Consider the following 22,139-nt stretch of genomic DNA (forward strand, 5'->3'; position numbering starts at 1 on the left):
GAGTTAAGTAATTGGCATCATATCACTTTCGGACACACAAGACAGATCTGATGTGTATTATACACCTGATAGTTCAAAATGTAAAGTTATAAGTCTGCCGTGTACACTGATCAATACCTACAGAAGTGAAACGATGCATGAACTTGCAAGCCCGACAGGAAATCGCTTGCCGAATACCTGGACGTGTCACCTGAGTCCTCACACCCCTCACAATACCTTTGGGAGTAATACCTTTAGCGGTGCTGGTGATCAGATGAGGAAAGATCCGAATTTATTTGAATAAAGTTTATTACTTTAAAGAATTATGAACGAATTAGATTTTTGAAAACAATTTTCACGGAACACTTATTTATTATTTGAACTTTGACTTTTTAACTAATTCCAATATTAACAGTTTAAAAATAACAGATATATAATAATGGTCATTTAAAAAAAAAATAAGAACATTTTCCGTATCAAGTTTATAGTTAGTCAGATAAAACGATCGTACGATTGACAAGATATCGACACGCAATTACGACTACATCGGTTACTGTAGTTTTGGTTCTTTGTGTTTTATAGACATATCGTGATTATAATCGTAGAAGGTAACAAAATGGCGGAGCGTAGAAAATTGATACTCAAAATTTAAAATCGATGTTGATCTCTTATCTAGCGGAATAAAACTTTAATATCTATAAATTTGAGCCTTTTTATACAGAATGGACATAATATCAATTTTTGATTTTTTTGCGAAGTTTCCCTTTAATATGCATATAATCTTTCCTGCTAGAAATTTAGAATCCTTCAGTTAATCAACAAATCATGAACCTTGTGTGTATTTTTTAGGTATGACACCAGCAGTAACAACATCATAGCCTATGATGAGTGTAATCCATCATCATCAGACTCTACAACAGATCATATCTACTTTACTAAGAATTATTGTCCTACAAAAACACGTAAAATTACAATAGGTACTCCTGCAGTTGATAATGTAGAAGATTGGAATATAACAGCCCTGACAGGGAGAGTTTACGCTGTCCAGTATTATATGGTTGCTAGTAAGTCATTTGTATTTGTTCCAATACTAAAAGTTAACTTCTGTATGCATGTAAAAGCCATTTGATTAAACACATGCATTCAAAAATGTCATTACTTGATAAATCAACCAGAGATCTTTTCTGTATCATATGCTCTTAAATTTTTTTAAAATGATTATAGAATTGAGAATGGAAATGCCAACTCATTCAATACTGTACAGATTTTATATTTTAACCCACTTCTATAGAAACAGTAAAAACAGTTCAAATTGAGAAAACAAAATTAGAGGCATTTGCCAAAGAAAATCATTATTAAACGTAGAAAGTGCATTAGAGTCGATATCTTTTCAGACACACCACCATATTTCACATTGTCTCAGTATACAAAAAATGTACCAGATTTTTGGACGGAGGACATCAATGTAATGTCGTTCTACTTCACGGATGACGACTATGGAGACTATTATGCAGATATACACCCAGATTATGACCATGAATATTTTTACCTGGACCCTACTAGACGTATGTAGTTATGTTTGTTTATTTGATATTTTTAGGAAACAATTTGTTCATATATCCTCCATAAGTGAAGACCATATTGTCTTTTGATTAGTACAAAATTACATGATACAAAAAAATTGTCTTGATCATAAATGAGATATTTGCCACTGGACTTTTTAAGCAAGCAACAAGCAGTTAATCATGATACCAAATTGATTCTATGTGCATTTCTAAATTTGTCAAGTGGTGCTTGAAACTATTATACGAACCAAAAAGTTGACACTGGTCCAAATAATTTAAAGTACACTGTAGTTAAATGATGATATAAGTTGAACATAAACAAAAAAAAATACTGGTAGGCCGAAAGTAAAGAGCCTGTTTGATCAGCAAAGTGAGACAGTTTTGGACAATTTAATGTGAGAAATTGACAGATTTGAATACATCAATACAATACTTAAATTTCATGATTTTAATATTTTCAGAACAAATTCGTACAAAGACTGATATGTTCCATGAACATACAGTGCGCAATCATTATTACACCTTTGTTGTGACAGCTGTAGATTCTTGTCTCAATCAAGTAACAGGAACTGTATCCATAACAACCTACAATACGGTATGTTTTCAATGTATCAACATCTTTTAATGTCCCATTTATTATGCCCCATTTATGGGCATTATTTTTTCTGGTCTGTAGCATCTGTTTGTTTGTTCGTTCATTCATTTGTCCGTTTGTTTTGATGAAGTTGAAGTCCAATCAACTTGAAACTTAGTAAACATGTTCCCTATGATTCAATCTTTCTAACTTTTATGCCAAATTAGAAACCTATCCCATTTTCAAGGTCCACTGGATATAGAAAATAAGAAAAGTGGGGATGGGGCATCCATGTACTTGGAACAAATTCTTGTTCTGTATCTAAAAGGAATATGATTATTTGCCAGATATATATACAACTTTTAATTGTTTTAAAAACCTTTTTACAAATTTATAATTTATAACTCTACTAACAATGGGCTTTGTCATTATAAAACATAGTGGCACTGGAATGCAATCAAATGTCATATTCATTTTTGTACTGCCAATGAATTAAATGTCTGTCAAGGTAAAGGTGAATACTATATATTTCAATAGATGAATTTACACTTGTATGGAAATTTGTCCGCCATTACTTAAAATCACACAGGTCCCCTTAAACTTTGACATCATAATTCAAAACATTTGACGTCACAATTAAAACCTTATTGTTGCTTGACCTCAAAAGGTGATTCGGAGTAGATCTAAGGTCATTTGGAGGCAAAAAACACCTAAATATCAAAAGTGTAAATACTTTTATTCCTGCTAGGGACACATGGAATTTCATTTGTCTTTGAACTCATTGTCATGGTTCAGTGACTGCTTAAGTTTATTTTTATCACATAAACTTCACATTTAATATGAATATAAGGATAGCTGTATTTGGTATATTTAATCCTTACATGATCTACATGTTTGTAAGATAGGATTTGCCTGACCTTGACTTCATATAATGGATCATAGATCAAGGTTAAGTTATCTTTGTCAAGTCTATATCTCAGAAAACTCATGTTAGGTTCATCTATATATATATATAGTTTTAGACAATGTTAAGTTTTTTGTGGTTTAAGGTCAGTTTCTAAGATACTATTAGCAATTGTATTTTGTCATTGTATGATTGCATGGTTACATGCCTGTCAGGCAGGGTTCATGTGACATTGACCTCATTTTCATTGTTCATTGGTCAACATTATGATTTTTTGTGATTTGATCAGTTTCTCAAATACTAAAAGCAAAAGGTCATCTATATTTGGTGTGGCTGTATGGTGTACATTTCTGACTGGTAGGATTGTTTGACTTTGACCTTTTTAAGATTCATCAGTTAAAGTAAAGTATTCCTTGGTAGGTCAGTTTCTCAGATACATTAAGCAGCAGGTCAACTGTACTTGGTTTATGAGATGATTGTAAGGAGTTCATATTTTTCTGGTAGTTTTAATCTGACCTTGACCTCATTTTCAAGGTTTATTAGTAAACATTAGGTTTTCTTGATGCTGTTAGCAGCAATTAATAGATCAACTTTGTCTGTAGTATGGAATAATTGTAAAGTGGAGATTTCCATCTTCCTTGCTTGTTTTATCTGACCTTGAACTCATTTACATTAATAAATGATACTGTTAAGTTTATGTGATACTTGTAAAAATCTTTATCTTACTTGAAAACTTTCAACGTAAATTTAACCATGATCAGAAAGTTGGTGCAAGATTTTAAGGTGTGGTATCTTGCTTTTGATAAAAATATTAATCTTTAAGTGATTTCAAGTAGATGCTAACTCGTATTCGGTAAATTCAGAAATAATTATTGTGAGGTTTTTATAATTGTGAAAAATAGGACAGAGTTGTAAACGCAATAATTTAAACTCACATTTTGAAATATTTTATTGAATTTCTCAAAATCGTAGAAATTTCAATTGCATTTAAGTCTAAAATGATAAAAACGCAATAAATAATTAATGCATGCAACAATTTCTGACTTTACAGTTCTCATTATTTGTGTCTTGCAGATACATAAAATAAAATAAAAATAATAATTTCTTTTCAAATCTTCTGTGACTCAAGTGTTTAAGTATGATATTATAGGTATACTTTAAATTTCTTTTGATTTTCCAGCCACCTTTTATGAACAATCTGGATGCATCAGTAAATATATCTGAGTTTATGACTTATGGGGAGATCTTTACTGTGGATTTTGAAGATAGAGAAAATGATTCTTTTACTTGGACGATTCATAGAGTAACTCCTTCGACAGATATATTTTATTTTGAAGGTATGTGTCTATGTTGTTTATATATACATATAATATTATCAAACACTTACATAAGTTGTTGTTGGTATAGAGTTTTGCAAACTGGATACTGTAAACCAGCTTATTGCGAAAACGTAAAACGTGGATCATTCCTTATTAAACTACAACAAGTAAATTCCAAAATCACGAAATTAAATAGCCCCGAAGTGGACTTTAATTAAAAGTGTAAAACACAAAATAAAGTTTCCGCGAAAAATAAGTTGGTTGACAGTATTTAGAACATTATTTTACAGGACAATATCGAGTTGAATTTTAATAAAAGAAATGAAACTCTCTATATTAGAAAACAAACAAATAGTGAAGTTAAACATTTGGATTGTTATATCTTGTTTCTCACAGTGGCCTTCAAAGTTAAATGGAGGTGCATTATTTAGAATTTTACTCTTAAAATAAATATAAAGTAAATTCAGTAATTAATATGAGGTTTTTATTATTGCAAATAATGTGACTGGGTGAGTTTCTCATTTTATAATAACTTACCTTCTGATAGGTTTTGCATACATGTGTATGCAGATTTTTCAAATACCCCCGGTAAATGGATTTCTCAATGGGGAAATTGGAAGGTCCCAGTGAAAAGCTCCATTGAGAACATTACCTTTTTGTATTCTTTAAATGAGACAGTTCATTGTCCAAATATTTAAATCTTCACAGATTAAATATATAAGCAACTCAAACTTGGGAAATGTTCTGTTTCCTTTGAGATAATGACATGGATTTTGCAGAGGTCAGCCTATAGAAAAATTTGACCTTAAAATCTGCCAACATATTATTGAACATTAGTTTTTTTGGTGATGAAGCCCAGAATTTCTTGGTTAATGAATCTATTATGTACAGTATTTTTGAAAAAGTCACATTTTATTTTCTGATTTAATATTTCACTTATCAGAAAATATATTTTCTCAAACCTACCTTATTAAAATATACCTATACTTTGAAGTGTTGGTGGCATTTTTATATTTTAACTGTGTTTTTACTGATAAAATATTATAGTGTCAAATGTTGACTTGAAGTATGTATTTTACAGGTTCCACAATAATGTTGGTAAATGGGACAGTACTAGATACATCAATTCTACAATATGTATTACAAATCAGAACATATGATTATGACAGAGCAAGAAACAAATATTTAACAGTGGATGTAATAGTAACTCCTGTTTTAGAACCCAGTAAGTTGGAATTTATTGAAACCTCATCTTACACTTATTCCAATTGTACTTTTTTATTTTTAAGAATTAGAGGATATAGAAATATGCCACTATTTTTACTTTTTCAATAAATAGTGAATTATTAAGAAAACAAAAAGGTATTCAAACTGGTGGCTTTCTTTAGTGACTGACTGGTAAAATGTGGAATCTTACCTTTTAAAATGTTTGTCATTCTCCAATGAAAATTAGTGTTCTAATCAAAGAAAATTGCAGTTATTTTTTGGCACTTCATTTCACTAAAGTTTTTTACCCCTCTATTTAGAATTTGTAATTGCTGCATCTCCATTAGGAAGCAATTTCAGCATGACAGGGAAAATGGCTAGCCTTAAGAGAGGGTAAAGATACCATAAAATGAAACAAAAGTGTACACCAAAGCACAGAGATTGGTTAAAAAGTGCTAAACAATTGAAATTCAACCAATGAGATGATGTTTATTTTCATTTTGGGGTATGAACAATGAAAGCTACCCATAGTCTTTTAGATTCTGAAACAGCCTTTTAGCAAGGAGGCATATACTTCAAAGTATAGGCCTGACGTACATTTTTTTATGGAAATTTGAAATTTAGACTTTTCAAATTTGTTTGCTTGTTTTACAGTATACTATGAATACAGTTCTGTGGAAGGTAACACAGCTTCATTAACCGAATGTGCCAATGAGGTCATACCAAAAGAAAATTACACAGACTACATTCCTCCTCTTGATGTGTTCATCGTTATTGACAACGTAACTTATGACCTTGCCAGCCATTATGGATGTCTTCATAACTTGACCTATGGTGTCAAGGACAGGTGTGACAACAAAACTACTTGTTCCTTTCTGGTTACCAATGCCAACGTTGCCAGTCAATGTGGAACAGGAGGGGCTGCTGCATTGTGGGTCAGATATCATTGTGTCAGTAAGTACTAAAAGATTAAGGTCAAAATGTATAGGAGATGAAGAACAGAAAGAGTGAGACCAACTTTTTTATATATAAGTATTTTATTTCTGATTTTGTATGTAACTATAGCTCATATAAGTAAATTAACCTTTTCTTTAGTAAAATTCAAATTGATGTTCCTATACAAATACAAAATGTATTAGTGTCATTTATATAACTGCAGATTAATTTATTTTTATGGGGACTAACCAAATTATGTGGATTAAAGAAAAATTCTATTTTCTTGGATATTGAAAAAAAGGATTTCATTGTTTTGCACAAGTCTGCATACAAGCAGACAGAACATTTGTAGTGTCTTCATTGACCATTTAAAATTATTTGTTGTTCATCTGTATTTAGCTAAGGCAGCAACCATTTGATTTTCTGGGGGGGGGGGGGGGTCTATGGTTTTTTTTCTGGACAATCTATTTTTTTCGTGACAAGTCGAAAACAATTTTTTTCTTTCAATTTTAGCATTACATATAGTGGCAGCTGAGGGTGAAACAAACAATTTTTTTTCTCAGAATCAAAAACAAATTATTTTTTCTCCAAAAACTGGAAACAAACTTTTTTTTCTCCAAAAACTGGAAACAAACTTTTTTTTCTCCAAAAAAAACTCATAGCCCCCCCCCCCCCCCCCAAAACAAAAAAAAATCAAATGGTTGCTGCCTAAGTAGTGCACAAAAATTGGCATCCATGAGTAAATCAACAGTATATTACTTTAAATTATTGGTTTCTAATTGCCTTAAAACCTACTGAATCTTTATTCACTTAAAGGGAAAAATAATGAGAGGTAAATTTAAGATTTGGAACAGCTAAAGTGCATGTACCTAATAAGCTTACCCGTATGACATCTGATGCACAATTTTTGTTTTTCTTCTCTATTGATGAATCACTGTATCATCCTTATTAAAAGTCACAATTATAAGATCTTTCACATTATAAACCTTAAGGAATGCAACCTAGCCATTTGGTCCTTTACCTGATTTTACAACAATTATCTTTAAGACATAAAACATTAAAATGTAATCTTTATGTTGTTAAAGATTTTCCATTGATATAATTTTCTTTTACATATGAATAATCAAGGGTCTATGTTTTGTATACATTAACTAGACAGAAAACTTGCCTTCAACTTCAACAAAATAGCAAATTTTCACTGAGAAATCACATCTTTTGTCCATATATATAGAGTTTTTTATATCACTTTAGGAGATGCAGCTTGGACAGCGTGGAATAACTGGCATGACTGTACCAGAACTTGTGATGGTGGATATAGAGTAAGATATCGTAAATGTACCAATCCACCAGTCAATTATTTTGGATCAAATCGTAGCTGTGAAGACAGCATAGATAATGAATGGGAACAGTGTAATACACATATATGTCTATGTAAGCTATAAACTTATTTAATAATATGAATTAGTAGGGATATGTCAATGAGACAGCAACCAAATGACGATAATAATCAAATGACAAATAAATGGCATCATATAGACACATATATATATATTCTTACATTTATACCAGTGGATAACCAGATTTATTCAATCAACATAAATTATAAATTTTAAAGTCCCAGCCTGAGGGTTTGACTTTAAAATTCATAATTTAACTATCAAGATTGAATAAATCTAATAATCCACATGTTACTATATGTAAAAATCTGTTTCTCTTATGAATAAAAAAATAATTATATTTTTTTGTTAAACGAAAATCCCCATCAAGTGCTGTCACGGAATAGAAGTTCCTTCATAATACAAGTTCCAAAAGGAGAAATTATTCTGGAATATTATTTCCACAGGAATAAATATTACAGTACATGTATATGTTCCTAACGGAATAAATGGACAGGTATAGAATATTTGTTCCAACAGGAATAGATATTATAACAATGTTTATAACAAAGTTTCCTTTGGAACTTCTGTTAGATGGAACAAATAAACGTTGACACCGCATTCCTCTTTCAACAAAGTTGTCAAATTTCATCAACACCTGTTAGCATATTTCGATTTATCTAGTGAACAGATTTGATTAAAAAAATATATAATGTGTTCAGAAAGGGTTAGATTGCCACAGAATTAGATATAGATATATATATATATATAAACTGTCATGGTCTCAATCGTTCCAAGTAGAATAGAGAATGGAAATGGGGAATGTGTCATGGAGACAACAATCCAACTAACAAGCAGAAAACAGTGTAAGCCACCTATGGGTCTTTAACACAGGTGGAAAATCCTGAACCCAGAGTTGGCCTTACACTGTCTCCTAAACAAATGAGCGACACAGGAAGCCTCTAGATATTATATTTTAGGAAATACAGCTGACTTGTAAAAATTACTTTTTGGGGTTATATGTTACATTTTTCTTATTTGCAGATAGTAGTGAAACATGTCGAAATGACTACTTTGATCCTACATGTTATATCTATGATACCAATGGAACATTAGCCATTACTAAAAGTAACTTCAGAGATGGCTGTGCATGGGATTATAACACAGAGGATCCATTTCATACAGTTCTTCCTGTAGTAAGAGCAGATTGTGAGAACCATTTTGATTGTAGTGTATTGGTGAGTGACAATCTGTATCCCTGTTACACTGATGAGTACCAGACAGTCAATGAAACTTATTTGGAATATCATCGCAGTGGTTGGGGATGGCTTTCTTACACGACTACAAAATGGAGATATTACACAACTCGAGTTATTTCAATTTGTGGTGTCTTGAGATGGAATTATACTTGCTTAAGTGAGTCTTTTTCTTCTTGGTTTGAAATTGAAAAGGTTAAAAGAAATATGTATCTAATTTTGGTTAGACCTATAATATTTGATTTGAGATTTACAATGTTGGTAATTTGTAAATCAAAGTTAAATTAGTTTTCTTTTCACTTATTTCTTTGCACTGTCAAGAGTATTTAACCATAAAAATAAAAGTTTAAAACTTTTTTCTAAGTAATTTTTTCATCAAAACCAATACTACTTCTGAAATGGATAAACTGATTGTTTGTACACTTTATATTAGCTTTCATTTATTTTTTTATATTTTCAAAAAAAAATCCCAAAAAGATCTGTTGGCTATCCAATCAATATTTTTGGTGAAAAAAAAAAAAATTATAGTCTTTTAATCATATTTTTTACGTACATAATTTTGATTGTTTCTTCCTAGTTCCTCAATGGACTCAATGGTCTGAGTGGTCTGACTGTTCTCAGACATGTGATAGAGGATTCCAGGAAAGAACACGTATCTGTAAGGATGATACAGAATCAGACACAGAAGATGGTTACATAAACAGGTGTGGACAGAGATATGATGAAACACACACACTGGAAACAAGAGAATGTTTATTACTAGGGAATCATCGTTATTGTCCTTGTAAGTACTTGTTTATAACACTTTCACATACATATATAAAGTTGAGAATGGAAATGGGGAATTTGTCAAAGAGACAACAACTGGACCAAAGAGCAGAATGCATGTATAAAAACTATGTGAAGACTGTTATAACAACAAAACTTTAGGGTTTTTTGCAGTAATTTAATGAGATCGATGAGTTTTGTAACTAGGGCATCCTCATCAGGACAAAAATGGAAACTAGATATGGAAAAAATTGGAAAGAGATAAATTAGTAAAATACATTTCTAAATCATAACATGTAAATTTTATTCTCATGGATATTTTAATCCATTTTTATTTTGTAGTTATACCTTTTATTCTATGTTTAGAAAAATATCTCGAAAAATTGTTTTTAATAAAAATTTGTCATTCAAAGTGTATTAAAAATCCTGTAAATGATTTTTTCATAATATCTGTTTCCAGATTGTGAAGACAGAACCTTTATTTATGAAGATGAAGTGCCTATGAGAACTGCAGAAAATGACACAGATGAAGGTTAGTGGCACACTATCTTTAACAGACTTTTTAGCTGTTCCCAGGAACATATACAAACCATAACGGATTCAAAAAAATTAAAAAATATCAAAAGAAAAATATTCAAAATAGCAATAAGAGCAGATTATCTGTAGTCTTTACAGGAATTTTCTTAGGGTTATCATCACCCTTCCACAAAATTTTAGCTGGGAAAACCCCTTATTTTCAAACTATGAATAATCTTTAGTTGTATGTTATTTTAGAAAATGCTACAGTGTTGTATTTTTCCTGATCTGATTATCAAAAGATCTGATTTTTTGTTATAGGAAATGCCATAGTGTTGAAGAATGATATAGACATCATTAGATGTTGTGGATTAATTGCCTATTGGGAGTTTTTCCCAGTAAATCCTGGGACTTTGAAGGTTATAGTGTGGAGATCTATTGGTGTAGATAACTACTATGAAGTTATAGGAACCAATTCTGTCAATATTTCTGGTAAGTCAATCTGGTTTTGATGAAATTGTTGTATGGAATACTGTTGATTGGCTTCCATTAAATAAAGTTGAATATGGAAATAGGGAATATGTCAAAAAGGCAACAATCTGACCAAAGGGCAGAAAACAGCCAAAAGCCATTGATGCGTCTTTAATGCAGCGAGAAAATCCTCTAATAAGAAGCGGGCTTAGAATGCCCCTAAGTAAAACATGTACTAGTTCAGTGAAAAAGGACGTCATATATACTGAACTCAAAAACATATAAATTAAAAAAACCATCCAAGACTAACAAAGGCCAGAGTCTCCTGACTTGGGACAGGCACAAAAGTGTGTCTTGGTTTAAGTGTAGGTCAAATTTTATTTGTAATTATTTGTTAAAATAAGGGAGGAAATACAAAGGGGATAATAAAGAATAACACTTGTGAAAGACAGACCAACAATGCAACAGCCAAAAGAATAAAAAAATGACCAAATAACAGTATATCAAACAATACACAGAAAAGCAGTTTCTGCTCCTTACGTGGCACCCATCATTGTAAGTAATCATCAAACATTGATGTTTATTATTTTATAGGATCAACTAAAAGTTCTGACTCATACATCTGTTGGAAACACTAGAGCCCACATTCATTAACGCATGCTTATAGTACCAAAGTTGATTACTGTGGATTCATTTATTTTCGTGGGTATCAATTTTCGTGGATTGCTGAAAACTTGCATATTCGTGGATATTGAATTTCGTGGTTTTGTCAATCAATGTATTCAAAGCCTATTGAAAAGATGATATTCGTTAAACATTTGATTTTGTGGTTCCACTGTACCCACAAAATCCACGAAAATTGGTATCCAACGAATAATAATGAATCCACAGTATGCAAAGTACTGTACAATCCTAATCAAGCATGATTAAAAAAGAGAAAAGACATATAGATATTATAATATTGTAACTGTATTTGAAATAGAAAATTCTTAAATTTTATATCTATATTTATAACCACTTATTATTTGTTTAAAAGAATTCTCATAAACTATCAAAATTAATTCAGGGCAGAATTCTTGAAATCTTTTTATATCTGGTGGTCCCTGAAGAAAAACTGCTGGTCCTCAATACTATAGTCGCCGTAAGGTAGGACAGTAGTATATATTTGGATTGGATTTTTAATCCGCTAATTGAAAAACATGATCTCGAGTAAACGCGGTCGATATTTAAGAAAATTTTGACAAAAATCATGGTGCCAATTTTACGTGACGGCGACTATATTTCTATTACACAAAACTCTTTACAGGGTTAGCAAAGTCGATATATGATACATGAACTAATATTTTGAGAAGTAATTGTGACTTCATATATTGTCTTGTAAATGACAATAAGACATGTTAAATGTAGTATTTTTTTATTTTATTTTTACAGCCTCAGATGTGAACAGTGTTTTTAAGTTTACACCTGATGATTCCGATCGTATTTCAATCATAGCAGAAGATTTGATTGGATGGTAGGTTAAAGTAACGAAAATGTATCAATATAACATAAAGACTTGAATCATAGATAGATTAAAAGATAACAATATTTGAGGCTTTGGTTGATATGGTAATCATCATGATTTGGACTTATATGTTCTACCAAATTCAAATACGATTGGAAAAGGCAAAAATCTCATGAAATACCAGAATATAGCTAAACTATGGTGTAACAACACTAATTCGGGCATAGCCAGAAAGTAGTACATATTAATAGTTTCTATGCATGGGTATAACATTTTAATTATGTAGAATATTTATTTTCAGTATGAAATGAAAGCTGTTAATACCTGGTGATTGAAAAATGTAAAAAATAAAAAAATCCCATTCTTGCCAAACCTAATCTTTTTTAAGTTGTAACTGGAACCACACATACTATTTTATTTAGCCTTATTGAAAATCAGTAAAATTGATGTTTAATAGAGTGATATCATATACACTTTTAGAAGATCTAAACTTAAATGTAAGATTTGTTCTCAGGTTTGATGATGGTGCCAATATTATTGGCTATGACAACTGTAGTTCTGCATACAATGCGTCAACACCGGATCATCGTGACTTGCGACCAAATTACTGCCCAACACAGACCTATAAAATGACCTTGGACAAGGAACCAGAAGACAAAGATGTCTTCATGTGGTCTGGTACCCGCTATATTGACAGAGTGTATGTTATGCAGATAACCACCGTAGATAGTAAGTTATTAGAATCAACATTTATAAAAAAAAATGTTTTCTCCTGTTTCCTGTTATAAGTTTTAGTATTCTTAAAATCTGTTTAGTTTTAGGTAAAAGCCAAAGAACAGCTAATGCCAAAATTTGATCATGGCAAGTTAGAAATATAGTGGAAACTGCAAAATAATTGACTAAATATGGACCTTACAAAAATCCTATAGACAACTTCAGGATCATTAATGGCATACTTGGTTCATATTGGTTTGATAGTTTCAGAGGTTAAGATTCTTGAGAACAGAAATGTGAATACAGTTTGTGTGTTTAAAAATAAACCATGTGAGCAAACAGCTGTAGGTTATCACTACTGTAATTGATGAAGAAATGTATGCCTGTTTTCTTTTTTTAGATACTCCTCCATATTTCAACATATCTAGATATGATAAGACTATACCTGACCATTCAGATATAGACTTCAGTATCATGGACCTTTACTTCAATGATACTGATTATGCTGACTGGTTTGATGATATTGAACCAGAGTATGATGATGATCCCTATTTTTACTATGATACATTTTCCAGTAAGTATTTTGATATTTATGAATAAATGGTAATTTATTGATGCAGAACAACAATCAACAAATTTAAATAATGGTCTCATAGTTGATTGATAATTGTTTACAGGTTAATTTTAAAGTTTTGTGTTTTTTATACAAACCTTAATTTTCTTTTGGATCGTATAATGTTGTAGTTGTCTGTGTTGTCCCAAGACACATTGCTTTCCAGACAATAACTTCTGTTTTAGCTAATGGATCTCTATGAAATTTTGTAAGAAGGTTCAATACCACAAAAGGAAAGTTGGGATTGATTTTGCGGATGATGGTCCTAATCCTTATGGAATTAGGGGCTCAAAAGAGGCCCAAAACAAGCATTTTCTTAGTTTCAGAATAATGACTTGTGTATAAGTTTTTCAATTGCTCTGAAATTGTACCACAATGTTTAATACCAAAAGTAGAATGAGGAACTAAATTGAGGGGTTATGGGGCCAACAGTTTAGGAATTGAGGGCCAAAAACAAGCATTTTTTGCTGTTTCAGGACAATAAATTTATGTTGAAGTGTTTGTCTCTCTGAAGTTGTACTTCAAGGTTACATACTTCAAAGGAATTTAGGGCTCAGATTTAGTTTTGGGATTAAATCTGCAAGTGGCGTTTCAAAAAGTTGGGTGGGGGGATTTTTTTTCTCTTTTATTTTTTTAAGGGATTCTTATTTCAAATTTCGAAGTTTTGATAAGATTTAAGAAGAAATCTTCAATTGCACAGTATTGCACAAGAGATTGGCAAGATCTTGACCCCATTTTTTTGGAGTCAGAAACCTTTATTATGTCAAAAATTTGATCACAATCCAAATTCAGACAGTATCAAGCTTGAATATTATGTCCAATTTGCCCAAACTGTTCAGGGTTTGTTCTCTGTGGTCATATGCGGCTGTGCTCAGTGAAGCAATTTATTAGTATTTTAAAGGGTTTTGATTTTAAATCAGTTGTGCTTCTATTTTGTTTATACCTGTTATTTTGCTTTCTTTTTTATAGTGCAAAAATATATTTGACACGTCACCATAGATTTTGAAGTCTCTATGTTAGGTTCCATTTGTTTTTATGGAACAGCCATAATTTATTTTCTGTAGAGAGTGTACATGTTAAAGATGAGCTACTCCATATTGTTGGTGAACAGAACCAGTACCACAAGTTTATAGTATGGGCTGAAGATTCTTGTTACAACAGAGTAACTGGAACTGTTACAATAACCACTTTCAATGGAGTAAGTTGTCACAATATTGTATAGCAGGTTATTTTCGCATGGTGTCAATTTTCGCGGATAGAACAAAATCGCCAAAATAAATTTCACCAATTTAAAATGCACATGATAAGGTATTGATTAAAGTTTTGAATCCACCAAAAGGATATAACCTCCAAAATATTTTGTATACCTTATTAAATGATAATCGTGAAATTTTACACCTGTTAAAATAACCTGCTATGCAGTATTCAATGTTGATTTGGAAATATTTGTTGTTGTGAGGTTATTTTGTCAAATTGCTGAATATGTAATTATTAAACTTTGATGTACGGTATGTTAAAATAAAAAAAGTGTGGTATGATTTTCAAAGTGACAACTCTTCATCAGAAACCAAATTACCAATAAGGTTAGACAGAAACCAAGGACAACAACTAAATGACAGGCTCACTTGCACACAGATAAATGAAACCAGCCATATGCAAGTGTCTCAGATTTTGATATAAGCCATCATGCATATGCAATAAAATTGAGAATGGAAATGGGGAATGTGTCAAAAAGACAACAACCGGACCATAGAGCAGACAACAGTCAAAGGCCACCAATGGATCTTCAATGCAGCGAGAAACTCATGCAAACGGAGGGGTCCTTCAGCTGATCCTAAACAAATATGTATACTAGTTTAATGATAATTGACATCTTACTGAACTCCGAATTATACATAAGAAACTAAAACAAGAAACTAAAATTAAAAATCATACAAGACTAACAAAGGCCAGAGGCTCCTGACTTGGGACAGGCGCAAAAATGTGGCAGGGTTAAATGTGTTTGTTTTTTTTTAGATCTAACTCTCCCCTACACCTCTAGCCAATGTAGAAAAAACAAATGCACAACAATATACAAAGTAAAACTCAGTTTTAGAGAAGTCTGAGTCTGATGTCAGAATAGTTCACCACATTGACTCAAGAAACAGAAGAAAATTTTACAATTACAATTACTTATGAATTGGAAACACTTACCCAGTTGCAGAACTTTTAATGTCTCTATTCATATTACTCACGAGACCATCAAAACTTATTTCTCATGGATTTACACTGCTAAAGTAGGACATAGATACTGAGGTTTCAAAAGAATTTAAAAATATACTGTGGATTCATTTATATTTCTGTATTGAGAAATAATTGTTTTGTGAATACATGTTGCTGAATTTTAATCAATTATATTTTAGATATCAAAGGTTTTACTGTATGTAACTTTCTTTTTTAGCCTCCAACTTTTCCTAATTTACCAAAGACTACATTGATTAGTGAGTCCAAGACAGGTGCACTGTATACATTTACAGTAGATGACCCATCTAATGGACCTGACATTATTACATGTGAAATGTTAAGATCCATTCCAAGCTCTGAAAGTCATAAGTTTTATCTTGAAGGTACAACTATTAAATTTTAGAATCAATAATGTGGGGTTGAAAGTATGTGAGTAAGAATTTTGTCATATAGATATAGGAAGATGTGGTATGAGTGCCAATGAGACAACTCTCCATCCAAGCAACAATTTATAAAAGTAAAATGTTATAGGTCAAGGTTACATGGGCTTCAACACAAAACCTTGGCTCACACGGAACAGCAAGCTTCAAAGGGTCCCAAATATTACTAGTGTAAAACCATCCAAACAGGAAAACCAACGGACTAATCTATATAAAAATTTGTAAGGGTTCCGCAGAACCCAGTGTCTCGCCTACTTTTGCTGTAAATCACGGGTTCAACAAAAATGAGGAAAAAAATCAATAAAATTTTCCTCTTAATACCATCTTATGATTGTAAGAAGCTTCTGTCTAGGTTTGGTAAAAATCTAGGATAGTTAATAAATCTAATGAATGTTTTGAAAACTTTAACTGCAAACTGTATGTAATGTTAACTTTAAAGAAAATCTAAGTCCATTTAAAAAAAAATACAGAAAAAATAGTTATCTTTTTACAAAATGTACTTCTGGATACTATTTTATGATCATAAATAAGCTTCTGTCCAAGTTTGGTACACACCCAGGATAGTTTAAGAAAGTTATTAAAATTTTAAAAACTTTAACCACAGAGTGAATGTAATGTTTCCCCGCAGAAAAACTAGGTCCATTTAAAAGTAAAATACGGAAAAAATGGATTCATATTTTTACAAAATTTACTTCTGGATACTATCTTATGATCATAAACAAGCTTCTGTCCAAGTTTGGTACAAACCCAGGGTAGTTTAAGAAAGTTATTAAAATTCTAAAAACTTTAACCACAAAGTGAATGTTATGTTTCCCCGCAGAAAAAAATAAGTCTATTTATAAGTAAAATACGGAAAAAATGGATTCATATTTTTACAAAATTTACTTCTGGATACTATCTTATGATCATAAACAAGCTTCTGTCCAAGTTTGGTACAAACCCAGGGTAGTTTAAGAAAGTTATTAAAATTCTAAAAACTTTAACCACAAAGTGAATGTTATGTTTCCCCGCAGAAAAAACTAAGTCTATTTATAAGTAAAATACGGAAAAAATGGAATTTCTTTTTTACAAAATTTACTTCTGGATACTATCTTATGATCATAAACAAGCTTCTGTCCAAGTTTGGTAGAAATCCAGTATAGTTTAAGAAAGTTATTAAAATTTCAAAAACTTTAACCAGAGAGTGAATATTTGTTGACGCCGCCGACGACACCGACGACGACGGAATGTAGGATCGCTTAGTCTCGCTTTTTCGACTAAAGTCGAAGGCTCGACAAAAATGAGAAACAAGTATGAATTACATAAACACATATGTTTCCTAAACCTTCAATGTATCCAGGTAGTTATACCCCCGCTTTAAAAAAGGGGGGGTATACTGTTTTACCTCTGTCTGTTCTTCCCTCAGTCTGTCCGTCCCATGAATATTTTTCGTTGCATTTTTCTCAGGAAATACAATACAAGGATTGCTGAAATTTGGTTTCAGGGTTTATCTAAGTCAGCTATACCATGTGATGCGTTTTCAGATTGATCACTTGACAACTTCCTGTTAACGGAACACTTGTATGATTTTACACATGATAGCCAAGTTGAAAATTGTCGTCACATTTTTCTCAGGAACTACAATACAAGGATTTCTGAAATTTGGTTTCAGGATTTATATAAGTCAGCTATACTGTGTGATGTATTTTCAGATTCATCACTCAACAATTTCCTGTTTACAGAACACTTGCATATTTTTACACTATTAATATTATCCACTTGCGGCTGGGGTATCATCAGTGAGCAGTAGCTCGAAGTTTCACTTGTTTGTCTTGCCTTAAGCTTGGATGTAGTCATGTAGGCATGACTTTAAATGTGCTGTTTCCCGATGTAAAGTGAAGAATTTGTTATGTTGTGATTATGTTATTTATAGCTTATGCACGTCCATGCAGGGTAAAAAGCTTGTCTTACGAGAAATAACATTACAAAGTTTTATGCTTTCATCATTCAAATTTAACTTTAACAAAAGCAGTGATAAATTGAAGTCAAAATATGACTAATATGTGCCTCTATTTTATCATAATAAATAAGAAGATGTGGCATGATTCCCAATGAGACAACAGGAACTCTCCACCAGAGACCAACTGACATTGAAGTTCACAGCTATAATTTTGTTTGAACATTTTAAGGCAGGGCTTATCTACCTTACAAAATCTTGTATTTGTTTACCTTATAATTAATTTTGCTTGATAAATGAAATAAATACCAAATAGAATGTACTGCGGTGAGCATAAATGCAGTTGGATAAATAAGCTCACAAACTAATACACACTATCCCTTCAAAAGAAAAAGTTTTTATCATTTACAATGCATGTTCTTCTTACAATTCAAAGTTTAAGATGCAAATGTATATAAACTATAATCACATAGTTATACATTGTCTATGTATTTTACATATTTTTAGGAAAAACTATTTATTTGAATGAATCAGCCACACTTAACCGAGATATGATTCCTGAATATGAGATTGTTATAGCTTGTACTGATGGGACAGATACGTCAGAGACTTATCTCAGAATAGAACTCACTAAAGACCAATCAGATTCAGAAGCACCTCCAGGTACTGTTTATCTAAAATGATTAACAATTATTTAATTTTGTTAATATTTTTGCCTTGTGCCATTTTTGTTACGGCTGTTGCTTATGATTAAGTTTGCCTATGTTTAAAAGGGCAATTTTTATAGGACAAATATGTCAATTACAACATGTTTTTGACATCATAGTTTTAACATAAAAAGGCACTCTTGTTTTCAAATTATATCTTCCTTTCAGTAATCAATAAAATAAACAATATTTAAAGCAATTGAAGAAATAATGAGTGTTTCCTTTTTAAGGGCCATATTTATAATAAATAACTGTGATTTTAACCCTTCATTTAACAAATATAAAAAAGAAGATGTTGTATGATTGCCAATGAGACAACTATCCACAAAAGACCAAAATGACACAGACATTAACAACTATAGGTCACTGTACGGCCTTCAACAATGAGCAAAGACAAAGACCATCAAACAACTGACATTAATGATTATTTCTAAAGACCAAAAAAAGCAGAGTCCATGATTAAGTATGAGAAACTCGTAATATCAGTCAGATCTAAAATACAATACCAGGTGAACAATTAATTTCCTGTTAAATAATATATGCAAGATTGGTTGAAAGCTGTCAATATGAACACAAAATATGGTTTGATAGCCAGTGAGACAAATATTCACCAGAGTCTCAATGATGTGGATATAAAATGCTTTAGGTAAAAATAATGGCCTTCAACAATGAGAAAAACCCATACTGATTAGTCATTCTCCAGGTGTAATTGATTAACAAAGTGAAGTGTGACAACAGCACAAGACAACAAAGACCCTATGTGCCAGAACAGCTTTCTCTTTCTGATTGATGATATTGCACTGTATGGTTTTTTTTCTGTTTCAGAGTTTATTCAGATTGAGTCTGGTCTGCTGGCTTCCCTGACAGTAACTGTAGTAGTGGTGGATACAGTTACAATGTACTCAATGATAATGAATTCACTAGTGTTTGTGCCATGACATTGATTTTATGAACATAAATACATCTATTTCTTCAAATATTTAGAAAAAATTGACAAATATCTATGCTAACTATTCAATTTTTTAAGAAATGGATGCTTTAAAAGATGATTATTTGTGAAAATTGCTGGCAACATTTATCTTAATATTTGTGAATGTCACTGGCGAGGTTTCCGTCCATTTTACTTTTCCAGTAAATATTTTGACTCTGTTGATTAATACTTGTATGAACTTTTTGTGTATGTTTAAATATATTTACCTATGTTGAAAGACATGGATAAAGTCAAATCATAAAAATACAAATTGTTTAATATCACGAAAAATTATTTTCGCAGCAATTTTTGTTGGTACTCATTGCAATTTGGGTACTGGGACAAAAAAGTTACTACCATTTAACTGACATTTTTTTTTAACAATCCGCTTTCAATTTTTGTCCCAAATTTATTGGTTATCATTCCTCATATAATAACTAACTTGTTGCACACAATAATTCTAACATAACAAAATATGCCTTATCACTATTTTTGTCAAGTTCTGAAATTAAATTACAATTTTTTCAATGTCACAAACCACTGTTGATACTATCTGGGGCCCTAAAAAAATATACTCATTAAACTTTTCAGAGAAATTTAAACACTTCAAACAATTATTTTTTATCATTAATTGTATTATCAATTTTGATAATTTTCCGTTAAAATTTAAAAATGTCCACTTTCTACTCTGAAATTCTCCTTTCTCAGTTCATTACTAATGACATTTGATTTTGCGACACTAAACATGACAGAAAGTTATCTAAATGACTGTGTTTTTTCTATACTGGATTGGACACAATTGCAATAAACGAAGAACGATTGATACCAGAGGAACAGTCAATAAGTTTTATTGATGGTGTGCTCCTGATCAGTTAATCATTGAACTAATGATACTTTTTTATGTGAAGTCTAAACTTTTCATAGGGGTTGTGAAATGTTTAAATTGTATATAATAGATTAAAAGAAACTGATATAATATTTTTTATTTTGTTTTATTATTGTTGAGCATGTGTGAATAAAAATTTTCTTTTCTTTTCAATGTTTTGATTTATTAAATTGTTTATATGTTCCACTGTATCATTTAACTCATCTTTTTATTGTCTTGGATCCTTCATACTTTTTCTTTGAAACATGATTGCTTCCAAGGTCCAAACAGTACATCATAATCTTGAACTAAGATTTTCCAGGTCAATGTCAAAGATAATGTATATAGTTAAATTGTTTCGAAATTGTGTCTTATGGGTTCAGCATTCTGTGTCTGAAAAATATTCTGGTACTTGCAATTAAAAAAATCAAAACAAATGAAACAGTGAGGCAATTCCCCCCCCCACTCACTTTCCTAATAATTTAACTGATTACTTCCTAAATAGTAACTTCACTTGCCAATTGTATTTTGATCTATGACTTTTCTGCTAGTTTTTTTCTATCTGATTGTTTGCTGTTCATTGACATATACCTAATATATCCTTTTACCCTAAGCAGATCCTTCATATGCCCAGCCTCCTTAGTTGCAGGACATACAGTAGTTATACCCCATGCAAACAAAGTTACATGGTAAAAAAAAATAACCTGTTGGTCCTGTTCTTGATATCTAAATGGCCCCGCAACCTCACAACAGAATTTCATGAAACCTTATAGATAATAAGGACATATAATGTAGATGTGCATATCGACAGCAAATTATGAATGATTATTTTTTTATGAGTTGTTTGGCACTCCTTTGAACTTGGAATTTTGGACTAAATATATTACTGCAAAAGTTTTTTTTTATATCAACAACAACAACAGAATTTCATGAAATTTTGTAAATAATTGGCCCATACTATTCAGATGTGCATATATGGTTCACAAGTGTTGCTCATTTTTTATATAGATCAGACCCTGGGTTTTCACATGTGAATGGTTTTTCAGTTTACACTAGTCATTTTGGGGCTCTTTATAGCTTACTGTTTGGGGTGAGGCATGGCTCCATGTTGAAGACCGTACATTGAGGGTTAACTATTAAAAAAAATGTGATTTTGATGGAGAGTTGTCTCATCGGCACTCATACCACATCTTCTTATATCTATATCAACCAAAATATCTGTTGTGGAGTTATAACTTTTAAGAATCTGGTGAGCTATTGTTTTCCCAGTGACAATGTGGGGAATTGGGGTATGTGT

The 22,139-nt window shown here is 31.4% G+C and overlaps 2 protein-coding genes across 2 annotated transcripts in view; both read left to right on the forward strand.

The window, feature by feature from the left end:
* Window positions 1-12,613, forward strand: part of LOC134705844 (uncharacterized) — a 31,110-nt gene extending 18,497 nt beyond the window's left edge. The window contains exons 16-27 of the mRNA XM_063564559.1: window positions 829-1,043; window positions 1,374-1,544; window positions 2,006-2,139; window positions 4,203-4,359; window positions 5,423-5,566; window positions 6,202-6,501; window positions 7,735-7,914; window positions 8,904-9,275; window positions 9,693-9,899; window positions 10,344-10,415; window positions 10,721-10,891; window positions 12,302-12,613. Coding sequence (XP_063420629.1) covers window positions 829-1,043; window positions 1,374-1,544; window positions 2,006-2,139; window positions 4,203-4,359; window positions 5,423-5,566; window positions 6,202-6,501; window positions 7,735-7,914; window positions 8,904-9,275; window positions 9,693-9,899; window positions 10,344-10,415; window positions 10,721-10,891; window positions 12,302-12,387 — 2,209 coding nt within the window. The 3' untranslated portion in view covers window positions 12,388-12,613. The remainder of the gene's footprint in view (window positions 1-828; window positions 1,044-1,373; window positions 1,545-2,005; window positions 2,140-4,202; window positions 4,360-5,422; window positions 5,567-6,201; window positions 6,502-7,734; window positions 7,915-8,903; window positions 9,276-9,692; window positions 9,900-10,343; window positions 10,416-10,720; window positions 10,892-12,301) is intronic.
* Window positions 12,614-12,893: 280 nt separating this feature from the next.
* Window positions 12,894-20,979, forward strand: LOC134705217 (uncharacterized). The gene is made up of 6 exons (XM_063563980.1): window positions 12,894-13,103; window positions 13,489-13,662; window positions 14,766-14,899; window positions 16,142-16,307; window positions 18,808-18,963; window positions 19,833-20,979. Exons 1-6 carry the CDS (start codon window positions 13,004-13,006, stop codon window positions 19,943-19,945), a joined length of 843 nt encoding a protein of 280 aa, XP_063420050.1. The 5' UTR covers window positions 12,894-13,003; the 3' UTR covers window positions 19,946-20,979.
* The last annotated feature ends 1,160 nt before the right edge of the window (window positions 20,980-22,139 follow it).

This window comes from Mytilus trossulus, chromosome 2, assembly GCF_036588685.1.
Source record: "Mytilus trossulus isolate FHL-02 chromosome 2, PNRI_Mtr1.1.1.hap1, whole genome shotgun sequence".
Classification (NCBI taxonomy): domain Eukaryota; kingdom Metazoa; phylum Mollusca; class Bivalvia; order Mytilida; family Mytilidae; genus Mytilus; species Mytilus trossulus.